The 9,772-nt window shown below is 46.9% G+C and overlaps 1 protein-coding gene across 1 annotated transcript; it reads left to right on the top strand.

The window, feature by feature from the left end:
• The first annotated feature begins 2,308 nt into the window (after nucleotides 1-2,308).
• Gcm2 (glial cells missing transcription factor 2) lies at nucleotides 2,309-8,988 on the top strand. Its single transcript, XM_036186920.1, has 5 exons — nucleotides 2,309-2,398; nucleotides 5,196-5,448; nucleotides 5,586-5,698; nucleotides 6,420-6,545; nucleotides 8,056-8,988. The coding sequence occupies exons 1-5, from the start codon at nucleotides 2,309-2,311 to the stop codon at nucleotides 8,986-8,988; spliced, it is 1,515 nt and encodes a 504-aa protein (XP_036042813.1).
• Nucleotides 8,989-9,772: the final 784 nt, after the last annotated feature.

The following is a 9,772-nucleotide window of genomic DNA, read 5'->3' as shown; positions in this document are numbered from 1 at the left end:
TTGTCTTAAGCTGTCACTTTTAGTGAGGTTTAAATTTGTTTTAAAATAGTCAATAGTTTAAACTAAAATATGAAAGACACGCGAACAAAAAAGCAACTGAATGGCAGAAGCAGCCTGGGCCTTCACGGTCAATAACACGAGGGCGCACTGGAAAATGGAGACGCTTCGTTGTCCCCAACTACCCCAGTAAGGTGAGAGCGATTTTTAGAAAAGACTTCGGTGAACCGTTCTGAAGTTACCAAAACTCTTCCATCTGCTAGGACTTTTCGTATTTAAAATAAGAATCCAGCTTGGAGCTAGAGGAAGCAAGCTCAGGAAATGCTCTCAGCGGGCACCCAACCGCTAACCCCCATCTCTTCTCACCCTTGTGGTCCGAACTGGCCCATAGACTTTCTATTGAGTTGACCCTCTCTAGCATGCAAGCTCTTGACTGGAGGTAGAGGCCCAGGAGCGTACAAGATCCCTGTTTCCTGAGGCTATTACACAGAAACCCTGGCGGTAAAACGCACCAGCTCTTTCGAAGTTTGCACAGAAGCAGGCATTACTCCTGCTGAAGGCGCTTGCCTGACTCTGGTCAAGCAGAGTGAGACCTATGCTGCCCTGCTGGGTCTGAGATGCCAGTGAGCACCCCAGAACGGACCTGAACCAGGAACACCTCTGCTAACAGCGACCTGTACGGTGGGATCTGCTCGTTTATTTTTATTTATTTATTCGCGTATCTATTTATTTACTTACTTATGTATTCGTTTGTTTTGGCTAAGACCGGCAATGGAACAGTGCCAGCTGCAAAGCAAGCACGCGGAAGAGTTTCAGAAGCCCACCTTGGCTCACGGTCCGGTCCGGGATCCCGCTCTGCAGTGGCCAGCGAGCAAGCCAGGAGAGGAGGGAGGGAGGGAGGGAGGGAGGGAGGGAGGGAGGGAGGCAGAGACAGAGACAGAGACAGAGACAGAGACAGAGACAGAGACAGAGACAGAGACAGACTTGTGGCGTCCTTATATTGAATGTGTGCCAGAGCTGTCAAAAAGGGACAGATGAAAGAGAGAAGTTGCCTCAGGTTGGGGGAGCTTTTAGCCTTCTGGACAACGTTCTCAGGTCCTCCAAAGCCGCTGAGGGTAAAGGTGATCTCCTAAGAGTAGTAGCCACAATGGCAATACAGTCTGTTTTAACAAGGGTGTTCTTATGGATGGCAACTGAGAGCTCACAAACCCCTGGTGTCTGTCTGTCTCTCTCTCTGTCTCTCTCTGTCTCTCTCTCTCTCTCTCTCTCTGTCTGTCTCTCTCTCTCTCTGACTATGGATGCTGAGGGAGACGGGAGAGGGAGAGAGTGGTAAAGGGATAAGGAGAGGGGAGAGGAGCCTTGCAGAGAGGGAGGAAATTCTTTGGGCTAGGAGCTCCAGTGGCAGAGTTTACTCTCCTCCCTCCCTGTCCATCTATTCCCAGGGTCATCTGACCCCAACCTCCAGATTCACTTCCCAGGACTTTTCCTGGTGGTCAGGACTTCCCCAGCCTGAAGTATGCCTAGGCTTGAGAACATACTGGAATGCTAAACTTACGCTCAGACCAAACCACAGGACACAGATGAGAACAGCGACTACTCAGAACCCAGAGCTCCAAGGAGGCTGGCCCCTAGGCTGCAGGGGCCGCTGCGGCGGGCTTTCCGGTCTCTCTCACTTTTCCCACGTGCAAAGCTCTGGGGAGACTTTGCTTCCAGAGCCTCAATCCAAGCCCTCTCCAGTACCAGCAGAGAAGATGGCAAACAGTCGGTTTGGGTTTTCAGCATAAATTAAACTGCTCTATTTGCTCCCGGTCGCCAACTTCTCAGCTTCAGTTTCCCTTCGCTCAGCAGTTCACGGTAACTCTCCCCTGCATTCTTGGCTCTGCCTAGGTAGAGAAGCCTGCTGCTGAATGCTGTGGCTTCAGGTGCTGGAGCTGGAGAGGTTGCCCAGGAGAGGCAGAGCCGGGGAGTAGGTTAGGTATAAACCTACTTAAAGATGCTAGCACTCAGAGGGAGACTTTTCAGCACCGCAGCCAAGGACAGGGCCCTTGCCTGGGCCAACTGCCGCACCCCCCCCCCCCCCCCCCCCCCCGTGTGTGCTCTCTCTCTCTCTCTCTCTCTCTCCCTCCCTCTGTGTGTGTGTGTGTGTCTTTCTCTGCCCCTCCTCCACCTTTCTCCTCCCTCCTCCTCCTCCTTTTCCTCCTCCTCATTTCACTCACCTCTCTCAGCCTTCTTCTCAGTTGGGGAAGGAGTCACCTGTGTACTTGTTTTTTTCTCTCAGGATCCTGGTTAGAGATCCCGGAGGCCCTTGCAGATGCCGGCAGACACCACACAGGATGCAGACTCTGTGCTTTCCTATGGGATGAAACTCACTTGGGACATCAATGATCCACAGATGCCTCAGGTGAGGAAGACACTGTGCTTTGGGTAAAATGTGACACTGTCCAGCCAAAGGGGAAGCTGCAAGTTAATTCATGCTGAGACCACACACCACACCACACACACACACACACACACACACACACACACACACACACACACACACACCCTTCAGAGGGGCTTCAGATATGGAGGGAAGTTGGATGCTACAGAAAGCAGAGGTCAGTTTAGAGATGTTTCTACTTAGAGTGATTTACTTGTGCCTCTCTGAAACACATTAAAATCTACAAAACTACAGACCTCTGTTCCTAAGTTGTCAGGCCAAGTTCTGTATTATCTCCCCATTCTCTGAACCAAGGCAGAAACTGAGTCCCTTTTTCTTGGAGGCTGAGGCAGGAGGATTGCCACAAATCCAAGGCCAATCTGGGCTCTTTAACAAAACCTCATTTCAAAACAAAACAACAAAAAGCCTCGCTCCTTACTCACTTATTCAAAGTTCAAGAGAGAGTTTTGGAGAAATCTCAGCAAATGTAAGTACTACTGATTCTCACATGGCCTAGTCAAGCACTAGGAGGTGACTGGACTCTAAAACAAATGTCCAGACTGCAGTGACTTACTGAGAGTCCTCCACCACCTGTGAAGCCCCATACTCACTTCCCTAACAGTCTCAGGGTAAATTTGTTCTTCATTATCAGAGCCAAGTACAGGCAATGAACTCAGCAATTTGTGTTTGGATCAAAACTCATGACTTTCAAGTCAGCCCTGCAAGTGTGTGTGTGTGTGTGTGTGTGTGTGTGTGTGTGTATGTGTGTGTATGTGGTGTATATAGTGTAGTATTCATGTGTACACATGCACCCTTAGGGGCTGGAGAAGATTTGCCTCCCTAGCATTTGTGAAGGTGGGCTTCCAGTAAAGTCCTGGTTCAGGGTTTGAGACTTGGCATTTAGGTGGCCTCTAGGCTGTGCCAGATAATACTCAGAAATGGGAATTGTGTGAGCAAGGTGTGTAGCCTCTGGGGGAGTTCAGTGTTATCTTTATGCACCTATGTGTAGAGTGTTTGACTTGCCTGTGTTCAGCTTGCCTCCTTTAGCATCTCACAGAGCAACTGTTTGGAAAATAGACCACAGTTCGCATGTCCCATTGTTGCTGCCTCTGTCGCTGTGAATCTCCACAGGAAACAATCTAATCTTGTGTTGTGAAATGGATCAAACCCAACGATGCAATAAGGACATGACCTCAAAAATGTGTAGACTTCCTAGTGAGCAGCAATTATTTTTACTTTCTTAGGGAATCTGCTTTTATTTATTTATTTTTGTGGGTATCATGTGTGCACATGTACATGCAGACATGTGCATGCCATGATGTATGTGTGGAGGTCATGAGTCAGTTCTCTCTTTCTTCCATGGGATTCAAGTTTTAACTTGATGGTCAGGTTTGCATGGCAAGTATCTTTACCTGCTACGTCATCTCACTGGCCTAGGGAGTCTGATTCTTAACCAGGGGTTTATCAAACATGTGAGCATGGACAGGCACACTGAGGTATAAACAGCAATAACAAAACAATCTCTCCATCTCCCCAACCACACAGACACACACACACACTGGAGAAGCTTATCATTCTAGCCCTTCTGACTAACTGGGTGAGTAAGCTAAACTGGTTATGTGACCTTAAGAGAGACCTTGAATTTTTGTTAGTCTCAGGTTGCTGTCCTGTCATCAAGTGATGAAACCAGATAACAACCTCAAATTTCGCTCAGATCTACTGTCATCCTATATAGGGTGTGTGTGTGTGTGTGTGTGTGTGTGTGTGTGTGTGTGTTTGTGTGTGTTTGTGTGTGTTTGTGTTTTGTGTGTGCTGCCAACATATTAGAGGTAATGAAACCTAATTTCAGGTACACATACCCTAACAGACACACACACACACAATTAGAAACAAGCATAAACTACATCTTCAATTAAAGAATGGTGGCAAAGAGTTGAAAGCTTTTATATTAGAGCAGCCAGTCAGCTGTAAATATTTTAATTTTGCCTTGATTTAGATCATCTGAGATTATGCAAATAAGAAAAATGTCCCCAAATTGCATTCAGTTCAATGCATTGGGAGGAAATATGTAAAACTAGTCATTCGAGCCTTGTCATTAGCTTGCCTTTGTGATGTGCTCTGTGTCCACTTTTCCTGGAAGAGATTGACCTGAAGCACTTCCTCTCTCTTGGGGATTTGGGTCATCAATTTAAATATGGACAGTTATCTAGAAAGGGGGAGCTGTCTGTAGATGCAAAGAATGGCTTTTCCAAAACCAGAATGTTTGTTTTATATTTTGACACCATTTATATACATTGTGGTGACCTTAATGCTGAGCTGTGAAGGTCAGGAATTAAAATGCACTCTCATCTTCCAGCGCATGAAGAAAGCCAAGAGGTGGCGGCACATACCCACACCCATAACTTAACACTCAAGATGTAGAGTATCAAGAGTTCAAGATCATCCTCAGCTATATAGTGAGGTCAGCCTGGGCTAGACAACAGCGTGCCTCAAAAAGAAAAAAAAGGGGGGGGAGAGCTAGCAAATAAAAAATGCTTGATAAAGCATCATTAATGTTGTAATTATATAGAAAAGGACATTTACTACATGCATTATTTAGGATCCGTCAAGTATGTGGCTGGTGACTGGAATTGTATACTAGAATAATTTGGGGGTAAATGAAGATTTCTGGAGTTACAAGAAAATCCTGATTTATCTTCCAGTGTTTGGAGGAAATTAAAGGCAGGGTGCCCGTGATTCTGGCTCCCTAAGCCCTCTTCTATTGGCCATCTTTTCCCAGGAACCAGTCCACTTTGACCATTTCCGGGAGTGGCCTGATGGCTACGTGCGCTTCATCTACAGCAGCCAGGAGAAGAAGGCTCAGCGCCACCTGAGTGGCTGGGCCATGCGCAACACCAACAACCACAATGGCCACATCCTCAAGAAGTCCTGCCTGGGTGTGGTGGTGTGTGCACGGGCCTGTGCCCTGCAGGACGGTTCTCACCTGCAGCTGCGGCCAGCCATCTGCGACAAAGCCCGGCTGAAGCAGCAGAGTGAGGCCGGGACAGCAGAGAGGGAAGGGTGGCTTTGGAGCCCTGGGTTCTCTGTTCCCAGCTGATGTCCCCTCGCTTCCTTCAGAAGGTTCTGGGCTGCGGGTTGAGCTTAACATTTCTCCTTCTGGGATTTGCAGAGAAAGCTTGTCCCAACTGTCACTCAGCTTTGGAGCTGGTTCCTTGCCGAGGGCACAGTGGATACCCTGTCACCAACTTCTGGCGACTTGATGGCAACGCCATATTTTTTCAGGTAAGTGAGGTCAAAACACCATTTGTACTGAGTATTTCTGTCATACAACATGGAGCAAACTGCCTGCTATCTGTCCCGTAAGCTCACTAGTTTCCTAGAAATCAAGTGATAGGCTATTGGCTAGGTTTTGTTGTTTCCCAGACAGGGTCGGGCTGCACAACTCAGTCTTACCTGACACTTGCTAGGTAGCCCAAGCTGGCGTTGAACTCATGATCTTTCTGCCTTAGCCAGCTGAGTGCTGGAATCACAGCAGTGTGCTACCTTGCATGGCTTGGTGTACTCTTAAGGGCCAGATGTATGAACCTAGTCACACTGATTAGAGAGAATAAGTGGGTTGCTGGCTGTCTTTTAAGATAACTATTGCCCTTGTTGTTGGCTTTTTTTTTCCTTTGAGAAATAGTAAGTAGCCCAGGAAGGCCTGGAGCTCACTATGTAGCCCAGGATGGCCTCATACATACTGGGAACATCCTGCCTCAGCCTACCAAATACTGGAATAACAGGCATGAACTACCACAGCCAGCTAAGATGTCTAGTTCTGATGCTGTTTGATTTTGAATAACGCTTTGAAGAAACATTAAATAAAATAAAATAAAATAAAATAAAACAAAATAAAAAACCTTGGCAATCCTGGAAAGGCATCATTTGGTTTGGACCAACTCCCAGCACAGCTGGCTTCCTTCTAGAGAAACAGATGGACAATTCAATGTCTTCATTAACACAGGCCAAAGGGGTTCACGATCACCCCAGACCAGAGAGCAAGTCAGAGACGGAAGCTAGAAGAAGTGCCTTCAAGAGGCAGATGGTCTCTTTCTACCAACCCCAGAAAAGGAGCTCCAGAGAGCCTCAGGTAATGGCCCCTGACCCCACCCAGGATAACTGACAGCTAACTGAAAGATGAACACCATGTATCAATTGCAAAGGTTTAATTTCATATGAAAATTACATGTCTCTAACGAATGTCATTAAATCAACACTTGGCTCAGGGCTGTAATCCCTCCTTTAAAATAGGTAAGTGGTCCTCCAGGCGATGATGTCAGGATGCTTGCTGACTTGTACGAAGGCAGTTGTCCCACAGTGATAAATATAGAGCACAGTTATCTCTCAGTGAGTTCCTGAATCTGCCATGAACATCCTGTAGCTTTTCCCTACATAGGCACACCAAGATAAAGTTTAATTTGTAAACTAGTGTGCCAGTGGATTAATAATTAAAAAAAGTAAACAATTGTAGCAATTCATTATAATTCAAGTTATTTTAAACTTATACTATTTTCAAAATGTCCCATTGGGTGGGAGGGGGGTTATTAACCCAAAACTGAAACCTCAAAAAGAAAAAAATTATGCTTAGGAGAGACTATTGCATGTGCATATCAACACTGAATTAATAGGGCATCCTTGAGAGGGCTTTTCACATTTTGTGTTAGTTTTCTGTTACTGTAACAAAATACTTGAGACAATAAACTTGCAGAGAGGATAGGTTTGTTGGGGTTCATGGTTTTAGAAGTTCCAGTCTGGTTCCAGTGAGCCCCACTTTGGAGTAAGGAGTGCATGATGGCAGACACTCTTTACCTCATCACCTGAAACAAAAGAGAAAAGAGGGAGCCAATTTCCAATACCTCTGCTGAGGACACCCCCCCCCAGTAACCGATAATCTCCTACTAGACCCCATCACTTTAAGAGTCCACCATCTCCTGATGGTGTCACCCTGGGGACCAAGCCTAAAACACATGGATCGTTGAGGGGCACTTAAGATGCAAGCACTAGCAGCAGTGTTTATGAAGGAACATATAAGTTTTCCCTAGTCAACTTGACCAAATTTGCATTTCCACCAAAACAGGCCAAGCAGGCAGTGAGCATGAGCAGAGCAGACCGTGACATTGTTCAGGCCCTTCCACATGCCAAGTGCTGATCTGAGAGTTCATGCATTCCAGGGTTACAGAAACCCTTGGAAGAGCTGGCTGTACCTGAACCCTGCATTTAAAATGCTGATCCAGGCCCAGAGAAAGCAAAACACCAGTTTGATTGGGAGGGACAGGGACAGGATTCGAAGGCAGGTCTGCGTGGTTCCTGGGCCTCCACTCTTAGGAGCACACGGATGAAAACAGGTACATCCGTGGCTCAACCCCACACTGCCTGGCTATTAGAGACCTTCCTTGTTCGGCATATCCATTGGCAACTCTGGACCCCAGGCCCAAAGTGTAAACCTTAGTAGGACATGGTTCACTACACAGAGTCCAACTGCAGGTGTATTTTATTTATGTGGTTGGCTGTTGCAATAGATGACGATGTTTACATCATTTGCACATTATATGTCATGGTATGTGTTGTGTGTCATATGTCTGTATTTGTGCCTTTTTTAGGTAGGAAGCACCCAGGATTGCAGTGGAAACCTCAATAGCATGCCTGTCCTGGAATCCCCAGAACTGTTTGATGTGACTGCTGATGCCAGCTTCCCTATTACAGGGCAGCCCTGCCCTTCCTTCCCAAACTCTGATGTTCACAGAGTTACTTGTGACCTGACCACCTTTCAAGGAGATGTAAAGCTACCCTTTCAGAAATACTCAAATCCAAGCATCTATTTGCCCAGGCCACCTTGGAACTATGAATTGGCAGGTCTTGTGGGTACAGGTTCAAGTCCATATCCCACCCTGCATCAAGATCCTTCCAGTATTCCTGATGACACAGACTGGGTTCATCTAAACTCATTACAATATAATGTCAGTTCATACGGCAGCTATGAGAGAAGCTTGGATTTCACAGCTAAATATCATGGCTGGAAACCTGCACATGGGAAACCTGGCCTTGAAGAGAGGGTTGATTATGGGCAATGCCAGGCTGTGACCACGTGCCCTTATTACAACCCAGAGCTGCCCTGCAGGTACCTGCCAGTGCCACCAGCAGGTACCCAGGCCCTGCAGACCGTGATCACCACCACAGTGGCCTACCAGGCTTACCAGCACCCTGCTCTGAAACACAGTGACAGCATGCAGGAGGTCAGCAGCCTTGGCAGCTGCACCTGTGGTTCTGAAAACTTGCCAATGCCCGTCTATCCACAAGCCTTAGACCCTCCCGATGCAGTCATCCAGGCAGCCTCTCCTTCAGAGAGAGCCCCTGTGAAACTTCCAGGGGATTGTCAGGTCAACAGACCCACCCTGGCTTTTCCTTCAGAGACAGATCCCTCCAGGACAGATGGAGCAGACGCATGGGGTATGTGTCTGTCTGGAATGGGCTCTGTGATTGGTTACTTGGATAGAGCAGGGCAGGCTTTTAACTTTGGCAGTGAGGACTTTTAGAAGGATTGAGGGTACAGGCACCAAGATAATGGAGTACATGCAAGAAAATACATGCAAAGGGGCAGCCACCAGTTGTGGAGACGATTCCTTTTGTCTGTTTCACTATAGATATGCAGATCAGAGTTAGCGTGAGGGTGAGCTGAGGATATCAATGGGACATGAGAGACAGGATGCTGGAAGTTTGCACAGCGTTCTGAAACCTGTCACACCACATAGACTATTGGGAGTGTGAGTCTCCCAAATGAACAAATAAATGAGCTGGAGGCCTGCACTGCACAGGCCTGACTTCCCTTAGCTTACCAGCCAAGGTTTCTATTCTTATTCGTCCCAGCCTTTCCTTTTAGACTGTTAGGGAATTTCACACAGCCGTGGACCACATGCAGAGGCTGTTTAAGTATTTTCAGAATGGAAACCTGGAGAGAAATGTCTGACACTTAGCGAGTGTTCTGTTACTTTGTGGGCTTTTTCATAAATCAGCTGGTAAATATGTAAATCAAGAGGACGCCTCCATAACCTGGGGTGCTATGACACCTGTGAACTGAAGCTCCCAGGAAAAAGGCAAAGCCTCACCTGTGTTAAAGATTCCACAGCATTGATTGACTGATGGCAACTTCTGTGATGTTGAGAGCTGGAATGTTTCAGGTCTAAAGCCGGATCTGACACTCTATTCCCTTAGTAGCCATTTATTACTTCTTATTAAGGAAATCCTTTGGGAATGTACAAACAGACCCCGAGTTTCCACTGCCCCAAAGGCCAAGAATGTCATCAAGTAGCCCCTTAGACC

Source organism: Onychomys torridus, chromosome 5 (assembly GCF_903995425.1).
Source record: "Onychomys torridus chromosome 5, mOncTor1.1, whole genome shotgun sequence".
Lineage (NCBI taxonomy): Eukaryota > Metazoa > Chordata > Mammalia > Rodentia > Cricetidae > Onychomys > Onychomys torridus.
The sequence above is the reverse complement of the archived record's forward strand: the minus strand, read 5'-3'. Positions and strand labels throughout refer to the sequence as shown.